This window comes from Staurois parvus, unplaced genomic scaffold (genome assembly GCF_062004578.1).
Source record: "Staurois parvus isolate SC_StPar_1 unplaced genomic scaffold, SC_StPar_1.0 ptg000061l, whole genome shotgun sequence".
NCBI lineage: Eukaryota > Metazoa > Chordata > Amphibia > Anura > Ranidae > Staurois > Staurois parvus.
Window position 1 is genome coordinate 820,800 of NW_028317857.1, and position 24,863 is coordinate 845,662.

General features: G+C 41.0%; 1 protein-coding gene across 2 annotated transcripts in view; it reads left to right on the forward strand.

Annotated features, from left to right (window-relative positions):
- Positions 1–10,679, forward strand: part of MTPAP (mitochondrial poly(A) polymerase) — a 46,096-nt gene extending 35,417 nt beyond the window's left edge. For both annotated transcript variants that reach the window (XM_089668658.1, XM_089668659.1), the window contains 3 exons: positions 3,230–3,322; positions 8,073–8,146; positions 10,118–10,679. In XM_089668658.1, coding sequence (XP_089524784.1) covers positions 3,230–3,322; positions 8,073–8,146; positions 10,118–10,456 — 506 coding nt within the window. In that variant the 3' untranslated portion in view covers positions 10,457–10,679. The remainder of the gene's footprint in view (positions 1–3,229; positions 3,323–8,072; positions 8,147–10,117) is intronic.
- The last annotated feature ends 14,184 nt before the right edge of the window (positions 10,680–24,863 follow it).

The following is a 24,863-nucleotide window of genomic DNA, read 5'->3' on the forward strand; positions in this document are numbered from 1 at the left end:
CGCACTGTTGTTGTGCTAATCTGAATTCTGCACACTGTTCGCTTCAGCATGCACTGACCATGCTCTGTCATTTTGCGTTGCTGTTGTTCCCATATGCTTCAGCTTTGTTATAATACCACTAACAGTTGACCGTGGAATATTTAGTAGCAAGGAAATGTCACGGATGGACTTATTGCACAGTTGGCAACCTATCACGGGACCACGCTTGAATTCACTGAGCTCCTGAGAGCGACCCATTCTTTCACAAATGTTTGTAGAAGCAGTCTGCATGCCTAGGTGCTTGATTTTATACACCTGTGTGTGTGGCCATGGAGGTGGTTTGACCACCTGAATCCAATGATTTGAAGGGATGCCCCAATATGTTTGGCAATATAGTGTATCTAGAAAAACTATAGACTGTTTTCAAACATGATTCCCACAAAACGTAAAAGAGGTTTGTCTTCTGTCCCTCAACACCCATGCTTTTTTTTGAATAAAGATCTACAGTTACAAGAATTGTTCACAACACATTTGACTGGCCACACTCCAGTCATCCAAGTAATGTGAGGAACAATGTAATAAGGCCCATGCAGTTGTTAAAATGCATAGTCTTGTGGCAGGGTCCCTTGAAACATATTTGCAGTGTTTGCTTGACCAGAATAGTAGTTCACTGGTTGGTTTTGCTTGTGGTCTGGGGTTGTGCTTTTACCTAAAGGGACTTTAAACCATATTCTCTTTCACTAAATACAATCCATACACATCCACTGCTTATTGGCTTTGTATTCTATTTTTTATTAAATTGTTTCTTACTGTGTTTTTCTGCCTGCTTGTAACATCTTCTGTGAACTCCTAAAGCTCTACTTTCCCCCTTGCTTACGTTTGTTTGGGACAAGCAGTGCACATTAGTGGCAGTCATGTGCACTGTGCTGTGTACACTACAGTGCCATAGTCCACAGTCCCTAGTCCCTTTTGGGAGTGAGTATACGATGTTGGCTACATTCCTATATACAGTGGGACCCTGGAGAGTGAACATAGCCACCCTTTAACAGAAAGTATTTTGACAGCAGCAAAAATAAAAAGACTGAACAATAGAAGGTGCTATTGTTGAGATAAAGTTTTTGTAAACCTAAAAAGCACAAATCCATCTAATCCTAGAGTTGAATAGATTTTACCTTTACTAAGCATTTGAGTTTAGTTTGGTATCTTGAAGCAATCCCCTTCTCCAGAAATCCTCCCTTCTCTTCTGAACAGAATAAATCCGACACAATCAGAAAAATGGTTTCGCCACTCCCCTTCGCCTGTGAGTGACAGGCTGTGCTGAAGATGAGACTAGCATGAGGCTCCATGTAATACACTGCAAAGGGATGGGGGAGCGGATGTCCGCTCCCTGCTGGTCTCTGCCATCACAAGACCGAGCACTCAGCACCAGTGATTTATGACATAGATCGGCATCACTTCAGTAATGCTGTAGTTATCTAGGTAAGTCTGCTGACAGCTGATTGTTGTCCTGTATTCACAGCACCTAGCTTGTGAATTGCTGTTTAGAGTTTTTACATGAGAATGTTTCCTTGTCCACATTGCCACTTTAGGCTGCAGGATTTCTATGATTTTTTAACATTACTCCCTTCCTACCAGCTTTCTTCTGATTCGCACAGATCCTGTGCTGTAAGCAGAGCTGACATAGTCACTGACACCTGTGTATTTTTATGAAAATGTATCCTGTTCTCTTTGTATTGCTGCCTGCTTTTGAAATATCTGGTGTTCCTGCAAGTCCCTTCTGCTTTCCTATTAAAAACCGACCACACTAAGCATGAGAGCACAGCACAGTTGGTGTTCTAGTGCTAACTCAGTGTGTTCTCCTATGACTGACAGACTTATCTATACACACACACACACTTTCTCCTCCCCATTTCTCTGTTTTTAGCTGCTTTAGGATCTTCGAGAGAATTATAAATCGGGGAAAAGAGAGGTTTATAATGTTCTGATCATTATACAGCTGTCACATGACCCAGATCTTTTTCAGCCTGTCTGCAGGGAAACATAAGCAGGGGCAGCTTTTAGTCCTCTACTGCTGGTCACATCCTTTGTACAAAGTAAAAATATAAAATTAATATTAATAAACTGTTTTATTTGAAATTTTTAATGTTTTTTTGGCAATAACATGGTGCGGGCAGATTTCTGCCAGTCACAAGCTGTGTCACGCCCCTCCAGCCTGTGTTTAACAGGGAGGTAAAGTCTCCATCAATCAAGAAGTAATATTCCACCCCCATTGTGTTTAATTGGTTAGTGGACATGGAGCAGGAGGTAGGGAGTGGGCTGTCATTTAGCACTGTATATACACCCACTTGTGTGACTCTATAGTCACATAGGCTGCTCAGATATGATAGGGAGGAAATGCTCAGCACAGAAATTCACTGAAAACTGAGCACGTGGAATAACCAACAATACTCTGCGAAACCCTCATTGCACTGCGGACATGGACAGAAGGGGGAGATTGATTCTGCTGTTCTCTATCAGGTTTTTTTTTTTTTTGTAGAATACCAAAACTGAATCCCATTGTGACTGAGTATGAACAGCATTATTGATTGTTTTCAATTATGTGAGTTTAGTGTATTTTTTGCACGTTATTTACCTGTAAAAGTGTGTATACATTCAAAAGCCCTGAGACTGCCACTGGGTGCCACCATCTTGTATGTGATGTCAGCAGTTCATGCAGACTCAACTGTTAATCAAGTGACCGTCTATAGCATTCCTTTCTCTTCTATAGTACTCTTCTCTCCTCCCCTGACAGCTAAAAAAAGGTCGTGAAGAGAGGTGAGAGGAGGGGCAGAGGAGCTGGGCCAGTACAGTAAGAATTAGACAAACTGACAAGGGGGAACTAAAGCCATGTTAAGGAATTGACTCTTCCTGGTGTAGTAAAATTTTCTAGCACGTGCTCATTGCAAGTGAATTAAAAAATAATTTACGGAAAACTCTGTATGTAAGAATTTAGGATACTTGCTTTACTTGCAATTTTTTACGTTGGTGACAGGGTCTCTTAAATCCAGCCAGTGAAGTATAACCTCTTATCATAGCTGTAATTTATTTTGTGCTAAGCATATCTCTAGGTATTGTTTCAACCATTGAAAAGGCTTCATTTGTTTTGTATTAACACTGTGTATATGGCTGTATTGCTTTTTAACAATGTATATATGTTCAGGTAAGGATACCATCAGTTTACTGAAATATGTTTACCTTATTCTTATTTTAGGTAAAAATGACAAACGCATCATTGAAGACAACGACTGCACATTTGTCAGTGACCTGAGCAAAATTAAGCCTTTGGAAAACACAGAACCACTAGGTAAGTCATTATAAATAGGCAAGCAGACCTGAACTAAAAGCGAGGTCAGTAAGAAGAGTTTAACCACTTCACAACCGCGACAACTGAATGATGGCTACAGCGCGGTTGTCCAGTTCTGGGAGGTCCTCCCAGAATGCACGTCGCGCACACGGCGATCTCCATGATCGCTGTGTCCTACGGACACAGCTGATCACATGGTGACATAAAAGGCCAATCACAGTGGCCTTTTACCATGTGATCAGATGTGTCCAATGACACAGCAGATCACAGAGTAAATACATTGCTGGTCATCGGCAGCACTTTCCTCACGCTGTCACAGCATGGGGAAAGTACTGCTGATATCCAGAAAATGTCACAGAGCAGATCGGCACTGATGATCAGTGTCCAGCAGTGCCATCAGTCAGTGCCACCAGTCAGTGCCGCCTATCGGTGCCCATTATTGCTGCATATCAATGCCTCCTCATCAGTGCCCATCAGCATTGCCTATCTGTGCCACCTCATCAGTGCCCATCAGTGCTGCCTCATCAACACATATCAGTGAAGGAGAAAAATTACCTGTTTGCGAAATTTTATAATAAAAACAAAGAAACTTTTTTAAAAAATGTTTTGCTCTTTTTTTGTTCATAGTGCAAAAAATAAAAACCCAGTGGTGATTAAATACCACCAAAAGAAAGCTCTATTTGTGTGAAAAAATGATAAAAATTTCACATGGGTACAGTGTTGCATGACTGCGCAATTCTCATTCAAAGTGCGACAGCATTGAAAGCTAAAAATTGGCTTGGCCACAAAGGGGGAAAAGTGCCCGGTAGGCAAGTGGTTAAAGTGATTGTAATGGTTGAATTTTTTTTTTCTAAAATAACAAACATTTTATACTTACCTGCTCTGTGTTTGCACAGAGCAACCCCGATCCTCCTCTTCTGAAGCCCCCTGCCAGCTCTCCTGGCTCCCCATGCCTTCTGAGTCCCTCCATAGCAAGCCATTTGCTATGGGGGCACTCGTGCGGGATTGATTCCGAGCCGCACTGTGTGTGTCTATTGAGACCTTATTGCTCAGCCCCACCCCAGCTTTCTGCTCACAGGATTTCTTTGACAGCAGCTGGAGCCAATTTCTCCTGCTGTTGCAGATGTGCACAGTGCTGGACGAGATCAGGGTCAGATTAGTATTTATGGTGGGTCTGAGGGGAGCTGACATGGAAAGGTTTTTTTTACCTTAATGCAGAGAATGCATTTAGGTAAAAAACCTTTTTAACCTTTTCAACACTTTAAAGACATAAACATGCTTATTTACTAAGACAAAAAGCAGGACTCCATAGAAACCAGTGCTGTTGGTAACTTGTACTTTGCTGTTTAACCACCTCCCGCACGTAGGACATCACATGACGTCCTGGACTTTGAGTGGAAATACCAGGATGATGACTGCAGCTACAGGGATAATCCTGGTATCTTTTTTTTTTTTTTTTTAAGCGGCCAATCCACTGTAATGTGAAAGCAATCCTAGTAGCAAATTAGCTGCTGGATTCCTTTTAAAAGCGGTGGGAGGGGGCGCTCTGGTGCTTTCCCAGGCTCTATAGCAGGGGTGGCTAACCTGTGGCTCTCCAGCTGTTGTGGAACTACATTTCCCATGAGGCATTGCAAAGATGGGAAGTTACTGACTTGCAGAGGCATGATGGAACTTGTAGTCCTGCAGCAGCTGGAGAGCCGCAGGTTGGCCACCCCTGCTCTATAGTTTCATTGGGGAGCCTGAGACTGAAGGCAGCACTGACACGAGCTTACCATAGAGCTTTAATATGGACCAGAATGTCCCTAATTGCCTCTATGGTATTAGAAACCTGAAGCGATGAGTATTTAGTTAGTCACTTCTGGTTTCACCAGATGTAAACAAAGCCATTTTTGGCTTGGGAAAGCATCTGATCACACTGATCTTGGTTAGATCAGATGCTTTTTAGGGCAGAGTAGAGATCTGGGGTCTAATAGACCCTTGATCTTTCAGTAAAGAACACCTGTTACTGCCTATTGCTATCACATTCCTTGTAATAGCAATAAAAGTGATCAAAGAAAAAATTAAAGACATAAGAAAGAAAGAGAAAATAAGAAATATTTTTTTTAAGTGCCCCTGTCCCCCCTTGCTCACTTGCAAAAGCAATTGCATACATAGGTCATGCACCCATATGTAAATGGTGTTCGCATCACACGTGAGATATTGCTGTGAATGTTATAGCGAAAGCAATAATTCTTGCACCAGACCTCCAGAGTAACTCTAAACTGGTAACCTGTAAATGTTTTTTTAAAGTGTTGCCAATGGAGGTTTTTAGAGGTTTTTAAAGTGTCGCCAATGGATGCTGTAGCTTGGCACCATTCTACAGACGTAGACTGTTTTAAAGGGCGACATGTTAGGCATCCATTTACTTAGCACAGCATCATCTTTTATATTTTACTTAAAAAGGGTATTCTATTGTTTGCGTGCACTAAACTTCATTAAATTTTACTTTTTTCCACAATTGTTTTTGAAAAACCGCTGCGCAAATACCATGTGACATAAAAAAATTGAAAAAACCCACTGTTTTATTCTCCTTAGCCTCTGCTAAAAATATAATGTTTGGGGGTTCTAAGTAATTTTCTATTAAAAAATTATGATTTTTACATGTAGGAGAAAAGTGTTAGAATTGGCCCAGCAGGGAAGTAGTTAATGTTAGTGTGCCAGAGCTATTGTTTGTTTGGCAGCTATGTGCTAGAAATAGAGAAGGGGAATCATTGCCAGTTCCATCTGATTTTACCTGCATTAGAATTCCCAAGATGGTGAACATCAGCAGTTCCAGTGATTGACGGACAGTAATGATCAAGAAGACAAGTTAGAAAAGTTATAATAGTGAACCTAGTATGCAGTATGTGACTCCTGCCAATAGGCAGGCCTGTAGGTTGTTAGACTTTCTACAGTTCCCTTTTTGATCTGTGGCAAAATGTATGTGCATTTAGTGGCTAATTGTTGTGTTTGACTTGTACAGTGCCTTAGAAAAGTATTCATACCCCTTGAAATGTTCCACAGTTTGTCTTCTCACAACCAACATCGTAAATGTATTTTATTGGCATTTTATCTGATAGACCAACACAAAGTGGCACATAATTGTGAAGTGGGTGGAAAATGCTAAATGGTTTTAAAATGTTTTCACAAATTAATAACTGAAAAGTGTGGTGTGCATTTGTATTCAGCCCCCTTTACTCTGATACTCCTAACTAAAATTTGGTGGAACCAATTGCCTTTAGAAGTCACCTAATTAGTAAATAGAGTCCACCTGTGTGTAATTTAATCTCAGTATAAATACATCTGTTCTGTGAAGCCCTCAGAGGTTTGTTAGAGAACATTAGTGAACAAACAGCATGGCCAAGGAACACACCAGACAGGTCAGGGATAAAGTTGTGGTGAAGTTTAAAGCAAGGTTAGGTTATAAAAAAATTTCCCAAGCTTTGAACTTCTCACAGAGCACTGATCAATCCATCATCTGAAACTGGAAAGAGTATGGCACAACTGCAAACCTAGCAAGACATGGCTGTCCACCTAAACTGACAGGCCGGGCAAGGAGAGCATTAATCAGAAGCAGCCAAGAGGCCCAATGGTAACTCTGGAGGAGCTGCAGCGATCCGCAGCTCAGGTGGGAGAATCTATTAGTTGTGCACTCCACAAATCTGGCCTTTATGGAAGAGTGGCAAGAAGAAAACCATTGTTGAAAGAAAGCCAAAAGAAGTCCCGTGTGGGGGGCACAGCAAACATGTGGAAGAAGGTGCTCTGGTCAGATGAGAGCAAAATTAAATTTTTTGGCCTAAAAGCAAAACGCTATGTTTGGCAGAAAACTAACACTGCTCATCACCCTGAACACACCATCCCCACTTTGAAACATGGTGGTGGCAGCATCAAGTTTTGGGGATGCTTTTCTTCAGCAGAAACAGGGAAGCTGATCAGAGTTGATGGGAAGATGGATGGAGCCAAATAGAGAGCAATATTGAAAGAAAGTCTGCAAAAGACAGGAGACTGGGGCAGAGGTTCACCTTCCAGCAGGACGACCCTAAACATCCAGCCAGAGCTACAATGGAATGGTTTAGACCAAAGCATATACATGTGTTAGAATGGCCCAGTCAGAGTCAAGACCTAAATCCAATTGAAAATCTGTGGCAAGACTTGAAAATTGCTGTTCACAGACGCTCTCCATCCAATCTGACAGAGCTTGAGCTATTTTGCAAACAAGAATGGGCACAAATATCACTCTCTAGATGTGCAAAGCTGGTAGAGACATCTCCAAAAAGACTTACTGTGTAATTGCAGTGAAAGGTGGCTCTACAAAGTATTGACTCGGGGGCTGAATACAAATGTATGCAATGCTTTTCTGATATTTATTTGTAAAAAAAATTTGAAAACCATTTTTCATTTTCCTTTCACTTCACAATTAGGTGCCACTTTGTGTTGGTTTGTCACATAAAATCCCAATAAAATACATTTACATTTGATAAAATGTGGAAAATTTCAAGGGATATGAATACTTTTTCAGGGCACGGTATAATAATGTATCTAAGGGCATCAATGGGATGTATAGAGACTTGTTAAAATAGGCATAGATCAAGCTGCTTTGACCCGTAAGAAGCAATATTGTTGTCTTGTTGCCTTGTATTATTAACTTGGTGAGTTAACTTTTTTTCTTTTTTCTTTTTTTTAAGCCATAATGTTAGATTTACACATGTATGTATTTTTTTGTTTTATTTAGATACGCTCTTAATAGAGTTTATGGAGTTTTATGGAACTTTTGACTTCAGCAAGAATTGTATAGATATTCGCAAGGTAAATATCATCTGCTGTGTTCTATGTGTACAAAGCTAAATATACATACTTTGCTTGATGATCAGTGCAGCACCCTGAGGTTTGCAGTATTCAGCATTTATCTGCAGTATGTTTATATCTACAGTTATGAAAAGTGGCAGGAAGGAATGTGAAGGTATCTATTATAGCAATCAGATCTAAACATTCTTTTGTCAACTTACAGCTCATCTCTAGGCAAAATTCATTCTCCCTGTCACCCCCTACTAACCTTTCAGCATATGTTACCTTAGAAAGCTTTATATACATCCGTATTCTTTTCTTTCTCCAGGATTAGTAAATCAGGACCACGTAATGTCAGAGGGGCTAGCAAAGTTTTCTGTGACAGTGATCGAGAGTGAGCGCTGTAGGTAATGGAACATGTTACAACCTAAATACAGATGTGATGTGTTCCACAGGTGAACTTATCCTTTAACTCTACACATTGCATATTGCGGTGCAGTGACATGTAGCGCAGTGAGTTGCCGTGTGCAAAAATGCAGACTTGCTTTATTTTTATTCAACGCACATCAACACTTATGTGTAGTGTGAACAGGGCACAGTAGTTTTCTATGTGCCCTTGTGTTAAGCCTGTGTTGATCTGTGCAGATCAATACAGTTCAGCTCACATGGTGTGCACAAGCTCTTGGATAAGATTTCCTCTTGCATAAAGTGTCTGCCATATCTTGAATGTACATTGAGCAGGATAAGTTTTTCCTTGTGCATTGGACTGTCTTTTGCCTCTGAAATCTGACAAGACTGCAGACGGTCAGAAGTCAGCAGTGAAGCTTCTTTCCTTGCCTGGCTGGGACAAAGATTGATTGCTGATACCACATACCAGCAGATCAGAATCTCTGCTAGGACTATGCAGCTATGAGAGAAATACATGGATAGTTGCGGGCCAATCTACTGGCTCAGTATTTCGAGTTACTTAAGTGTTTTTACTGGCTGTATCTTGATGCTGTGTGCTGAAAGCTGACACACTCCCTCTGTTTCCTGCACCTTTCTGTTGGCACATTATGATGGACATCCTTATTGGCCAACAAGAAGGCACACTAGGGAGGAAACTCCGCTCTGGTCACTGATAGGAAGTATTTAAATCTACTAAAGCACGCTGTGAATACAGTCAAACTCAACAACTGACATCCTTTATTGCACAGATTCTGCGCCCCTCCTTACTTTGTGTTCCCACCATCTTTGTGGTTAAGGACTTGTTCACATGGGCGGTTGGCCCATATAGCGTAATGTCTCAACGTGTTTGGGTGCAAGGGAAGCACAAGTGCAAAAAACAGCTCACTGCCAGCAGCATGTTAAAAATCCGTGACAGGCTGAAAAACGTGCAGCTGTAAGCTGTCCTGAGCATTAGGGTTTGTATGCGATCAGGGTTGTATGCCAAAATTAGTGGATTCAGAACATGCGACCCCAAAAGCGATTACGCCCTGGAACAGTCCCAGTCGCCTACAGCCGCAGTGTAATTCAGCCTGTCATGGATTTCGACAGACTGCTGGCAGTGGGCTCCTGCTAGAAAAAATGCTGTAATTTTACTCTTTATCAGCCAAACCACCCATGAGCATTAGCCCTAAATGTACAAGGTTTGAAGAACTATTTCCCTTTGTTCTGAGATACTTATGTCACGTCCTTCACAAAACACAAATGCATTCAGATGTAATAGAATACATGTGAAAGAGATACCACATTATGACTGTAAAATGCAGTACTAGTACTGTATATGCACTTTTTCTGAAATATTTTACTGTTAATTGTATGGATAAAATAAAATGTTATTGAAAAATAAGAACTATATGCATTAGTTGTGTATCAGTGTGGGGACTTTTGCGGTATGATCTTTAATCTTCCTTTAACGGCACATACTTCTGTGAAATGAAAAAAATTTTTTACATCAGCGTTTTGCCATATTTGGTATAATCCAAGGTTTTTCTTTTTGTTTTTCTCTAGGGTGTAGAGAAAAACAAGCCAGATTCCTCTCCTCTGTACATCCAGAATCCTTTTGAACAGTCGCTGAACATAAGTAAAAATGTCAACAAGTGTCAACTAGAGCGATTTGTCCATTTAGTTCAGGAGGGTTCCTGGACTCTGCAGAAGCAAGCCAGTCAGCCATTGGAGAAAGGGAAAGAACACTGGGGACTTGCCTCAATACTATTCCCTACTGACTCTGATGGATTATTCCGCTCAAAGAAAAGACTGGACGCTAATAGATTAGGCAGTATCCTAGATTCTTTAAAAGTCAGTAATAACAACAGAAAAACGACAACCCAGAAGCAGACAAAACACTAACTTCTAGTATTGCCATGTTTGTGCATATTGCACTCAAATTTTAAACATCTTTAGAATCCTGAAGAACGTCACCTTTTTTTTTCGCGTGCAAGTGATCTGATAAAGTATGGTTTATTGACATCAACACATTACAGACTGTCTTGGATTTGTAAACATTAAATATCTATTTTATACTTAAATCAAATTGGATTATAGGAGCCCAATAAAATTGTTGGGAAAAAGATTAGTACATTTAATTGTATGGCATACTTACTTTTGGGCTGTTGTGAAGATGCGCTGTAGCTATTCTCTGCACAGCAGCCATTGAGCTGGTGTTTCTATATTTTTGAAGGTTCTAACCGAACAACACTGGATTGAAGATTGCAGGGTTAAAGCGGAGTTCCACCCAAAAGAGGAAGCTCCACTTGTTTGCCTCCTCTCCCCCTCCATTGTCATATTTGGCACTTTTTTTGGGAGGGGTTTGACAGGTACCCACTCCCACTTCTGGGTCAGTTTGCTGCGGCAAAGTGAGACGGAAGTTCGGCCCCCTTCCTTCCTCCTGCAGTCTTCTGGGACATTTCACAGGTCCTAGAAAACTGCCGGACCAATCAGGATGCGAAACGCGCCTCGTGCATGCGCAGTGGGCACCCAACTGTGAAGCCGCATGCTGTCACAGCCTGGTGCCCACAGTTGAGATGCTGGCGTCAGGCAGAGAAGGGATGGCACGGGTAAGCACATTGCTGGACCCTGGGAGTGTGTGTTTATTAACAGTCAGCAGCTACAGTTTTTGTAGCTGCTGACTTTTAATAAACACAAAAATTACTGGAGCTCCGCTTTAACCTGGAATGTGACCTTTGGGAATTGGACTGTGCATTAAGGTGTTTCTAGACTTCTGTGTACTGTACTAGCTGCCCACAGGGCTCTCTCTAGATCCAGAGCTGTGGCACAGCCTCTGCTGAGACCTAGTCTCTGCAGACTCACATAGTGAGTAAAGCCAATTGGGCTAAAGGACTGGGAGTTACCTCACAATTGGTACCCTTTGATGTCATTTTAAATAACCTGCCACTGCTATCTTACCATGGTAATAGTCAATGCTGAAAGAACTGAGCCCTGACATCATCTGCTAGGACGAGATTGCATACATGTTCTAGGCATTATCGCTTCAGCCTAAAGCAAGCAACTTCCCACTGCTGCTCTAATGCTTTGTGGATTCACCATTCTCTTGTCGCACTCCAATGCCCACCTTCCATGACTTGGGTGCCCTTGTCTATCTCTGAATATCCTTAGCATAAGCTGCCCAGATTTGTGAGTGACCAAGGCCTTTCCTTCTAAGACTACATGCTCTTCCTAGCAAAGTGTAATATGTCACTTAATAGACATAGAGGACAGTCCTGCTGCAACAGGTGACCTACGTTCATATTTTATCGTACAAAGGGGCAGTTTCTCAGTATCCCTGTTATTTAACCCCTTGACACCGACGTAACACAAATATGCGGCCTCATGGAACTGGGCTTTTTTCCATGGGGCCACATATTTGCGTACATGTCTCTGTGCTGGGAGCGCATCGCACTGCGCGCTCCCAGCACAAAGACCGCAGTGTCACTGAGAGCCCCGGGTCCCATTCTAACTATCGGGACGCGGGTCTCCCGATTGTGGGTCACATGATCGCTGTGATAGCCTCTGATTGCTGTGATCAGTCACTGTGCAGCCCGGCCCTCTTGTTTTTTTCTCTCTATGAATGGAGAAGAGAGATACATTGTATCACTCTAACTCCTGGCATAGAGAGAAAAAAATGTTTGTAAAAAAAAAAGATATTAAAAAATAAAGAAAAAAATACCTAGATCAAGGTTTGATCTAGTTCAGTGCCAGGGTTATTGTCTGGGTTAAGGTCAGGATTAAAAAAAAAAAAATTGGTGTTAGTGTCAATGTCAGTGTGTTTTAGGTTAAAAAAAAGACAAAAACAAAATGCACACTGTTGTTTCTGGGCTGTACTACAACATATATGGTATCGCTGCGATCGTCAAGAGCTGGAGAATTTATTTTGGGTTGTTCTTTGGTGGTAGGTTATGGTAGTAACAAGAAGCACAAAGCTAAATAAAAAAAAAATTTGGGGCCAGTTTTCCTTTGATAATTAAAAAAAAATCAGGAGATATCCATTACCATTTACCACCAAATGAAAGCCTAATTTGTCCTGAAACAAAACGCGGTATAATTCACCTGGATGTACAAAGTAGTTGTGATGATATGTACGGTTTTTCTAACACATGTCAACATTGCAAAATAGTGCTTAGGCATTTAGATTTGTTTTACCCTTAGGCATGAAGGGGTTAAATTCCATTCAACTTAGCCTTACAAACGAGGCCTTGATACTCTGACTGATGCAGTGCATTCTACCCTGCAATTGGAGAATCAGCCTGTTATTGCAGGTATAGGGTCTTTTAGGGATGTTGCTCCAAAGACCTTCCTGATGCACTCAATTATGTAAGGCCTTCTTCAATGGGAACTGGAAAACCTGTGGAATCATGGCTCATTACTGTCAATGTGAAGGAGCATTTTCCTTTTGAAAGGGAACTGATTGGGCTTTGCCGACCAATGACGCTCAAGTCATTCACATCAACAAACTTACTTTCAAACCGCTAGATGATGGTTTTTACCATTTAGTAATTTCACTATCAGATTTACTACTTGGGTGTCAGTTTGAGTTATCTTTTATAGTTGTCTGTTTCTTTTTGGTGGTGACTCAGATTTGTGAATCCATGTCAGTGTGGATCAGTTCTCCTTTACGTGACTGCTCCATCCCAAGGCTGAACCCTCATATGCTGGAGCTTTTGGGTCAATTGTCTAGAGCCCTGCGGTTCAACTGTGATGGCCTCTTGCAAGCAACTAAGCTTGGGACTTGCATAAGCATTTTATCTGTTTAGATGTGCAGAGCTCTTTGGCTTTGTGTGGCATGCTACGGATGTGCAAAAGGAACATTTGATTTACTTACCGTTTAAGCCGAGTATCCTATTGCAAAACCTCCAAACTGGAGCCTCAAGGTCCTTAATATTAATTCAGTGATCCAGGAGTCCCTAATCTCCAGCACAATGGCAAACTGAACAAAAACCGATTAGTTATGGACTCAACCAGGATATTGGGTTAGTTTATGTATGTGATTATAATAAATAATGAATTATTATAAATAGAATGGCTGGTGGTCAAAGGCACACAACGATTCTTTTATTAGACAGACATCTCTAAAAACAACAAAATCACACCACACTCCACGGGTCCTATATAATATCCCCCATTAGGGGATTGAAGGGGATCCCCCATCAAATCAGTAGATAAGCAGTTGATGACATTTGATAGCTCTTTCTAGAGAAAATATATTGCTCAATGCATAAGGTTCAAAAGCTTGCTCGTTTACAATCCTCTTTGAAGGGAACACATTCTGCATCATGTATATGTTTATATCTGCCACCCAAAGAAGATCACTGTGAATGGAAAAGTAGTTGGCATCCCATGTCTAAGGGAAATTGTGTAGTCCAGAGGAGGATGCTGCAGGCTCTGTAAACCTCCCTCTTACACTGGATAATGAATCAGACACATCACATTGGGAATAGCCATGAGGAAGTCCCAGACAGTACACCAATATACATGTAGTCCAGAGGAGGAAACCGTTAACAAAAGCTGTGTGTGTGTATGTATGTGTGTATATATATGTATGTGTGTGTGTGTGTATATATATATATATATATATATATATATTTCAGAGGTAGCTTCACCTCCCTCTGGTGCCCAACACTTAAAGCACCATCCAAGTGAGAACGTATATATCAGGTGAACCTCCTTTAAATAAGTAGTCTTGATCCGGGAAATGACCAACTTCACATCCATGGAAAGTAAAAGTGGCAATCCCTTTTAATGCATATTAGCAAAAGAGTTTTTCCAATGTTGATGAAATTGAAATATCAAAGCAGTATTAGAGCAGAGTTGAAGGTAATAGTGGCAGTCCCCTTTAGTGGATATTAGCAAAAGAGTTCTTCCAGTGTTGATGAAATTGGAACATCAGAACAGTATTAGAGCAGAGTTGAAGGTACTTATTGTGTTGTGGAGATTCATTGGAGAGAACTGGGAGTGTGGTGATAGCCCTTTCCTGACCGGTTTCGCTGGTACAACCGGCTGCCTTAAAGGTAGGCTCAAGTTTGTTTGACATGCCTTCCTGGCTGGGTGCCTAAAATGGCCGCTCCACTCCAACTGCGCATAGCGTCATCACGTCATGACGAAATGTGCGCAATGACATCACGCGCAGTGAACAAAACACATACATACTTAAAATAGTGGTGAGTCACAAAAAGTGTCCAATACACCATCTAGTAGATGTTGCACAATTTACAATAATCAATGAAAAATATCAAGATGCATAAAAGTAAATATGGTGCTAAAGAGATGTTATTCCCAAAGGAAAGAAAAATAATTTTTGGATCTAAGGGGAGACTCTGGAAATCAAGAAACAAGCTTAATATACAATATACAGAACAACCAGAAAATATAAAAGATTTGTGCCCAACACTGCCACATTCTTAAAGAGAATTCCTCGGTTGAGAAATATGTAAATGAACATCCTAACCTGATTTCTAGGAAGGCTAAATCCCTAGCAGATCTATTGGTCCACAGTGATATTAATTGGTCCCCCCCAAGTTGCGTCATCTATCAGGTATGCATAGGTGTGGATGTTGTGCTGTTTGCCCCTCTGTGGTTGAGGGTGATAGTTTGACCTTGCCAACTGGCAGGACCCTCAAGTGCAGACAAAGAGCCAATTATGGCCCGTGTGGAGTTGTATACATTATTCTGTGCAGCTGTGGGTCATTCTATGTCGGCAAGACCATCCGTACTATCCGTAAGAGATTCCAGGATCATCCCTATGAGATGCTTATTTCTTTTTCGTTCCTGGGAGGATTTTCCTTACAGAGGGATCTACTCCCCTAAGTTTAGTTCATCACCACATTCCATTTCCCATCTTTGAGGATTCTCTCTGTTGGTCAGTTTCTAAGATTTTATTTATGCTGTTCATCTGAGGGCTGCAAGATTTTTCACCTTCAGAAAAAATTGAGAACCCCCCTTGTAACTGACTGAATGGCTGACTCGCTACTCTACCTGGTGTTACTCGTTTTTTTATATCCACACAATTTCCTTTTCTAAACTGAAATGTTTCTGTCAGACTCCTGCATCTGTTGTTCCCCACGTAGAACAGTGGGGGGTATATTGCACATGGGTGTGTCTCCTTCCTCATGAAGAAATATCCATCTATTAGTCCTGTACCTTCCTGTAAGGTCACCAGACAGGACACTGTTACCCAGCTACTGAGTTTCCCCCAGTTGCATAGATATAATGTCAGAAACCTTCTAGGGTCCTAATCACTGGCAGATTGAATCTCTTCCTGTTCTCTATTAATTGCCCCAAGTGCTAGCACATCGATCTTCCTCTTGGCTCCTATTGGGAAAGTTATTTTTGCCCATTACAAGGCTCCATTTTATGATCATGTATTTGATAAAAGGTTAAGGAGACTAAACAATGGTCCCCACTGTCCTGACACACTCCTGGGTGTGAGTTGAAAGGTTTCTTCACCTTTCTGGTCTTGATGTCCTTTTAAACAATTCATCCTTTTCTCTGTCTACACTTTTATATTAGTGCTGCAGAGTATTTTTTGAAGGGATTGAGGAATAATACTCTTCTTTTCCATTTTGATTCTTTCCTTCTCTCTAGATTTCTCTTTGAGAGTCTTATCTATACATATCGCCGCCTCATCCAATCAGAGAATGCCTTCCATTCATTGAGAAAATTTTAAGCATTCTTTGAATGGCGCCCATGCTGAGCACCTGACCTCCTGTATTCACAATGCATCAGACCACTCACCATGGGACACTGAAGCAAGTGTAGTTCATTGAAGTAGTGGTGTATTCCTCAATGATTTCTAGCTTTCAGGGACATCAGCTAGGTATGGTATATACATAGTTACAATGGTCCAAGCTGGACTAATGTAATTATGTAAAAATATACCATGCCTGGCATTCCTCTTTAAAGAGGAACTTCACTCTCTCAATCCATGCCTAGGCAAATGATTTCATACATCCCAGGAGTCTTCAGGAGGGGAGGATGGGTTTTCTCAACTAAACACAGCCTCCTGTCTGCATGCTTGAGCCAAGGGCAGATGGATTCTAGGAAGTAATTGCTATATGATGATCGTTATGCCCTAACTCAAGATGGCCATGACCAGAAATGATAGCGGTTGTTTTTTCAAAGTGATTTCTCAGTAAAATAAAGCATGGAGAAATGGATGGATGGGTGAGTTTGCTTTGAATATTAAAAATGAATTAAATAGCACTTTTGGAGTGTAGTTCAACTTTAAGGGTTACGGCTGTTAAGGGATTCATTGTTTTATTGGAACTTTATCCACCCTCTCCCCTTTTTCACTTATCCCTTTTGGATGTTTACTGGTTAATCATTTTATTTGGTGATACCTCATTTGTCCAACTAGTCAAGGGTTAAAGTGACGCTAAACTCTGGTTTAAAAAAAATTATATTCAAGTATGTATTTTTAACTCAAAAAGTACCTTTTCTTGCACTCAACCTCCTCCAAATATTTTTAATTTCTGTTTTTGGCTCCTCTGATCCAACTTCCTGTTTGAGGGTGGCTATATGTTCTCCGTGGTCCCACTTCATATAGGAACATAGCCAGCCGCTCTTAGACTAGGGACTGTGGGATTTGTAGTGTCCATAGAGCTGTGCCTATGTTGCCAATGAACATGCACTGCTCCTTCCAGACAAAGGAGAGGTTCAAGAGCTCACAGTGGATGTAACAAGGAGACAAACCGTGTGAAGCAATTTCATGAAAAATAGATTACATGACCATTAAGTAATAAATGTTTGTATATGGATTATTTTTGGGGAATAAGGATATTGTTTAGTGCCACTTTAATGCTTTTCAGCTTTTTTTTGGCCGTTAGCTGGTTGGTCTTTTTGCCTAAACATACGTTGTCTGTCCACTCTTCCTTTCCCTGCATACAAAGGTTGGGTATCCTAGGCTTCAGCCTGTTCCCCAGTAAACTCCCTTTTTTGTTGACCATCAGTTTGTTGAGGTAATTTATTGTTCCACCATTTTGTCATATGGTAGATCTTTTGTTGCCCTCCACATGTCAGTTGGGCTCATCATTATTTCAAGTAGCAGGTTCCCCTTAGTGGTGTTTAGCTCTCTAAACTGGAACACCAGGTCAACCCTGAGTAACCTTTACCTTGGTCATGGCAATATTATTATTTGTCTTCATCTAGCCTTCATCAGGTGTTGATTGCTTCAGATCGTGTTCTAAGATTCCACATTAACTGGAGTGGCTGTTGCCCACCCTTCAGTTGGACTGCTTTTGGACATCCCAAAAGTCTAAGAATTACTGTTCATGTGTCCCTCATTGGATGATAAGGAAAATAAAATTGTGTACTTACCATAAAATCATTTTTTTTTTTTTTTGAGGTTGTGGGACACAGGTAATGTCCCTCTGTGTTACAGACTTCTGTTTCTCACAAAACTGAGGCATGACAATTGGAGGAGGTTTTGTTTTATGGAGGCTGGCTTAAAGGACTGGTTCAACTTTTGGAACACGTTTCACCAATATTTGGGATATAACATGCAACATGTTCCAAAATCCCCCCTCCAAGTGGGTGGGGGGTTCCTCTCCCCTGGAGCTGCTGTTACATTTACAATTGGTTTGAATTAATGAACTACAAGTCTCATCTACCACTGTGGCAGATGGCTTGTAGTTCTTAGTGGACTGAGAGTATCTGATCACTGCACCTGTAGTCCATTGACACTTCCTCTAGCTTTCTAACTGAAAACCCGTACCTCTGTATGGGCAGAAAGTTGGAGTAAGTAGCCTGACATTGCACCAATGCTGTACTGATCACGGGTGCACTGCTTTGCATGCTCCTGTGTAGAAAAATAAATAAATAAATGCACATAAGCATTCATTTATATATTTTTTTTCCTTACAAAGGTGTACTTTGGCAAACAAAACATGTTAAAGGCTATGTCTAACTTCCAGAAGGCGACAGTATAAACATACTGTATGTATGTCTAAGAATTAACATCTTCCTATGTCCCTTGATGGACTAAAGATTTTACTGTAAGTACAAAAATGTTATTAATAGGGATGCACTGATACAGGTATTGGTGCCGATACTCAGTATTTTCACAAGTACTTTTACTCGTGAAAATGCTCCCGATACCTGAAACTTTGCAGTGCAGATGGCGCCCATACAAAATGAATGGGCGCAAATCTCACTGCAAAGAATAGCATGCAACTTGAACAGGAATTCGGTGTGATTCCCTTATAAATTACATGTGGTTTCCCCAGTGCTCCTGTGTGAACCCAGGCTTGTCATTCATTTTGTATGGACGCAAATCGCACCACAAAGTATCTGCGAGTACTTGACTGAAAGTATTGGTACTCGTCGATTTAAAAAAAAAAAGAGGTATTGGTGCATCTCTACTTATTACAGATTAGTCTCCTGTAGCGCACACACAACAGCACTGAAAGAATGAAGGGGAAGTATAAGTCAATAAAGCTGGCCATAGATGGTTCAAATCTCGGCTGGTTCAACAAGGACTGGCCAAGATTCAAACCATGTATGGGCAGGCTGAATGTACCCAAGTTGATCAACTTAGGTACAACTAGCCTGTTGGATTTTACATTTGATTATTGCTATTGGCTGTTATAACCACTGCAGTAATCACTGTGTTTTCCTGCTGGGGATATGGTTGCAGGAAAGAAAATCGTTCCATTTGAAGCTGGCCTTAGGCTCTAATGCATTGGTCAGTGCTGCCAGTCTAATACTGTGAGCTTGCTTACTAGAAGAGAGAGCACAGCGGAGAGTGGCTGCTTATTGATTGTCCAATCTTAGACTGGGGGTGGTGAACCAAGTTATACCTGTGCTGCCTCATTCCTCCCTGTACTCTTGCCTCCGTAAACCACTCACAGTACTGGACGAATCGCACTGAGCAATGCATTGAGCCTGACTGAGTTATTCTACCCCCTCCTTTTGGCAAGTAAATGAGATTATACATGTGCTTCAACTATGAATTTAGATATTCACCTGCAATTCCACTTGCAGGTAATACATGTTTTAAAAAAAAAAAAAAAAAGGTGAATCTGGGCTTTGGAAGTGCTATGGAAATTGTAACTATTCCTCAAACAGTATGGTCTACTCCAGGGGGTCTCCAGACTGCAGCCTGAGGGCCAGATGCGGCCCTTTGCTAGCCTTTATTCAGCCCTTGGAGCACTTTTCCTCCCAACAATCTGAGCCACAGTTTTCCCACTGAATGTCAAGAGTGGGGTACTGACACGAACGATGGGGGCATTATTCCTCCCACGAAGACGAACAACGGGGCCATTATCCCTCACACGGCCACGAACGATGGGGGCATTATCCCTCCCATGGACACGAACGATGGGGGCATTATTCCTCCATCTAATACCCATGATGGGGTACTATTCCTCCTGCTGACCACAAACCCTGAGGCCATGTTTATTCTCACGGATGCTGGGCTGGGGACATTTTCTACAGCTACTGGCCACAATCCAGCCCCCCTCAAGTCTGAAAGACCGTAAACTGGCTCTTGGAAAAGTTTGGAAACCCCTGATCTACTCAATCAAATAGAAAATATTTTTTTATGAAAAAAGTTCTTTATGTATAACGCGTGCTGGCAGGTTTGACAGATGTATAGATTATGGAACAGAAAACGATGATGGCACATTTGAAAGTGATTTTAACAGGAAAGTTACAGATAACAGATGGCCTACTTGAATTTTTACGCACTTCTATACTGAACGATAAAAGGAACAGATTTATACAGAGTAAAGTTTTATTTAGTTCTTTTTGAAATGTTAGGTACATCCCCTGCAGGTTAATGGATGAAAATGAAGCAAAAACACACTGGAAGTCCAATTTGCATTATACAATGTTGCTGTTTTTAGCACTGCTTAGTTATGACAAAGCAGGCTCATATGGCTATACTTACTTGTGTTTCGATGGTGCGGGGTCCCCCAAAAACAGTTTGCTGCATGGAAAGGAATATGGTTTCCAACATTAAAGTGGAACTCCAGACAAATTGATTCACAGTTCAATTACATATAAAAGGTATGTTTACCATTTTGTCTACCAAATGACTTATAATTCTGTCTAGCCAGTCTTGCAGTTACAAACATTTGCTATTAAATACAGACAAGGAGGTGACACTTTTTTCCTAGTTTAGTTGTGGAGCTTCCAACATCACTTCACCTCCAGACTGCTTATTGGATGGAGTATTGGCATCATCACCTGTGTCTGATCAGCATAGGAATGACCTAAGCAACAGGAAAGCTGAGGGAGAACATAGCATAGTGAATTAATTGGCATTATTGGGTGGCAGAGGATGCAAAACAAAAGTGGCTGTACAGAATTCAAAGTCCTTTGACAGGGAAGAATATACAGGTATATGTGTGCTCCAAGTCATGCCAGCATAGATACAGCCAGGGGTTCCCTTGCTGTCCTGGAAATGTAAATCACCACTTTAGCCACTAGAGGGTGCAGGGCTTTCAGGAAGTATGAGATGTGTAGCACCAATAGCAAGCCTTAAAGCTTGGATGCTGAATCTCACATAATATATCTTCAGAAAAAAAGACTCATATTTTGTGAAAACTAAAAAAGCGCCAAACAATCATCTTAAGAGCCTGAAATCCTTTATTGTTAATTACACTTGACAAAAGGCAGCCAACATATATATCAGGGGCAAGAAAAATGCCCCTTTATTAGACTAGATTCACATCTATATGGCCCTGCACGCCACATCTGCGCCGGCACGGTAGCCCATTCATTTGAATGGGCTGCTGTGCCTGTGTTTAATGCAGGATAAAGGTTCCTGCACTTTTAATAAAAAAAAGAAGCTTCAGGGACATTGCATGGTGCTTCTGCACCATGCGATTTCCTGCCATTGAAAATGCACTACGCTTTCAGATGCATGAGGTTCCATGTAAGAATGACTGACAGCCCTCTGTGTCTGCCAGGAGTAGTGCGGTTTGGCTATGGGTGCGGGAACAGATGCAATGTACACACTGTGCTGTACCAACAACCACCCGCACAAGTGTGAACCTAGACTTATCGCTTGGACAGTGGAGTTACAGCGCATCCATTGGACTGAAAGCTCCTGGATATAATTCTCTTATGAGGGAAAGAATTGATGTGTATTTGATCCTGCCTCTTCGGCTGAGTAATCAATCGGTCCTAGTCTTAGGCACATTTGCACATCCGTTCTTTCTCCTGTCAGGTTCATATCCAAAAGCTATTGCTTTGAGTCCGATAATTTGTTTTTTTTTTTCTCGTCTAAGCCCTGATGAAGGGGGACTTTTGGTCCATAAACGTTTTGCCCTTTCTATTGCTGTCCTGTCATCACATGTGATTAACAATTTAGACTCTTGAAATGATTGTTTGGCACTCTTTTCTTTTAATAGTTTTTATGTTGACTTGTTAACTGATTCCAGTTTTTTAAGGATCTGTTTTCAGCACCTCCTCCCCCATGTTTTTTATGACTCAAGTGCCGATGAGTGGTCTAGCTGAGTTGCCCTAGATATTCATTTGTATATTGAGGACTTGGGCAGATCTCAGCAGGTACAGAATATCATGTCATAAAATTGCAGATTTCATTTTGGCTGAGTTTTTCTTTAAAGTGACACTTAACAATATCCTTATTTTCACAAAAAATCCATACACATATACTATATATATTATATACTATATATACTAGATATACATATACTAAGTGGCCCTGTAATCTGTATTTAATGAAACAATTTCTTTATTTTTCTGCCTCGTCCATGAGCTTCTGAATCTCTGCTTTTCCCCTCGCTCCTGTTTGTGGTGTTCTATGTGCACTACAAGTCCCATATTGCACTGTCCCTAGTCCCTGTTAGGAGCAAGCGAGAGAGGGTTGCAAAGTTCCTACATACAACGGGACCATGGAGAACCAATGGAGCCACCCTTTAACTGGAAGTCAGACCACAGCAGCATTAAAAAGGAATCTGGAGATTTGAAGGAGGCTGGAGCAATAGAAGGCACGTTTTGAGTTAGATTTTTTTTTTCTTTTTAAACCTGAGTTTGGTGTAACTTTTTTTTTAACTGAAAATTGGTGTCACTTTAAATGTTGATATAGTGTGCATAGTCCTGTTGTAATTCAGGTCACATTTGGGTAGCTTGTGAATCTGTGTAAAATCAAGCGATTTTGTGCATGTTCATCAAAAGTGTGTGTTGCGCTTGTGGTGCCATTTTGTTGTTAATGGTACCCCACACACACAGCAAGTGAGATGCGCATAAAAAAGACGATGGCACAACTTGTGGCTGAAAAAATGCATCAAGGTTAAAAATATGCTTGAGCCTCTTTGCTGTGTTCATCGCATGTAGGGTACCCATGGAAATGAATGGACTGCAGGAAGCTTAACCTGCAAAAAAACGTCCATGTGACCTACACACAGTCTTAATGAGGGCATAATTTTATGAAAAATGTCCATTTCATTTGCACTGCACTCAGTAATGGTTTTTGCAGTGGCCATTATTTTTGTCCACTACAAAACCAATAGTAGTTTTAGGTGCATTGGGACTAGTGAAATGTGTTGCTCACGGGAGCTTGTCAGATGTAATCTGTTAATCTGGTTTCACACTGATCTGTTTTTCTTCTTGTTAATAAAAAAAAAAAAGGAAAGAAAAACATGTGACCATGTATTCTTATGGAACTCTTCACACTGATCTATTGCAGGTCGTTTTTTTAAAATCCTGCTTGCTGCATTTTTGGTGTGGTAAAATGCATCAAAAATGCACCTCTCCATTGAAATAAATGGAAAATGCATCATAAAATGTAATAACGCACCAGCAGGGTTTTTTTTAGTCACATGTCCTGTAAAAACCGTGGCAAAATCGCAGTAAAAATTCCTATTTTGTATGATCAGTGTGAAACTAGCCTTTTTTTTTGCTTTTAAAGAGCAAAGTACCAGCCACAAGGTTGAATTGTATTTCTGTGTTTTTCCACTAGAGGGCACTCCATTTACATTATTTTCTACTGTACCCTTTGTGCACTGCAGAACCTAGTTGGAGTCTTCTTGAAGCACAAGCCAGTTGAATGCTTCTGTCATGAACCTTACATAGGTGTAATATAAGCTTCTTATAACAGTCACTAATATTTATGCAGAAGTTCCCATATTTGGACAAAACTTCATCTGTTTGGTTCTCTGGGCCTAATGTATTAGTGTGAAGTGAATCTGCTTACACATCAAACATCCCATCAAGAAGTTTCATACAGAAAGTCAAAGGATTTAAACCTAATAAAGGTCCCAGTGTTTTTGTTATACCTCATTATAATGCAGCCTTCCAAGATTTTACAATTTAGTAACTTAAAGCAGAACTAAAGTTTGCCAATACCTCCACCCCAGCGATGCAACGTCCGTGAGCTTACTCGCTGCTTCTGTAGGGTGCAGGGCCTTGGCCACTACGGGATGACGTAATTCCCGTGCATGCACATGGGAGTTAATTCATTCCAGCATCTGGAAGATGCGGGCATTGTACAGTGTAAAGAAGATTGCAAGGAGCAAAGTAAGAAGCTTTTACTTCAAAACAGAGAAATAGGGGGTTGATTTACTAAAACTTGAGTGAAAAATCTGGTTCAGCTGTGCATGGCAGCCAATCAGCTTCTAACTTCTGCTTGTTCAATTAAGCTTTGACAATAAATCCTGGAAGCTGATTGGTTGCTGTGGAGAGCTGCACCAGATTTTGCACTCTCCAGTTTTATTAAATCAACCCAGTATGTCTATTTTGTAATAGAAAAAAATTCCTGCGCCCAACTGTTTGTTTAACTACTTGCCAACCGCAGATAGCTGAATGACGGCTACACTGCGGCCGGCCAGTTCTGGGAGGGCGTCATATGATGTCCTCCCAGAACGCGCTCTCCTACGGACACAGCTGATCACGTGAACTGATCAGTTTTTTCTTTGAAAACACGTGACTGAACTGATGAAAAAAATGGAACATCTGTGTGAAACAACCCAATCTGGTACAGCTGTGCATGGCAGCCAGTCAGCTTCTAACCTTTAGCTTTGGCAATAAAATCTGCAAGTTGATTGCTTTATATGCAGAAGTGCACCTGATTTTGCACTCTCCAGCTTTAGTAAATACACCCAATTGTGTGTGCTGGAGGTGGGATTTCACTGTAGAAAAAATACTGTGTGTGGTGGAGGTGGGATTTCACTGGGGAAAGAGCAGTCTGTGTGCAGGAGGTGGGAAGTTACTGCTAGAACATGCTCTGTTTAGTTGCAGTTGAAGTGAAAATAGTGACAGAGTGAAAATAGAATATTATATTATACACTGCTCAAAATAA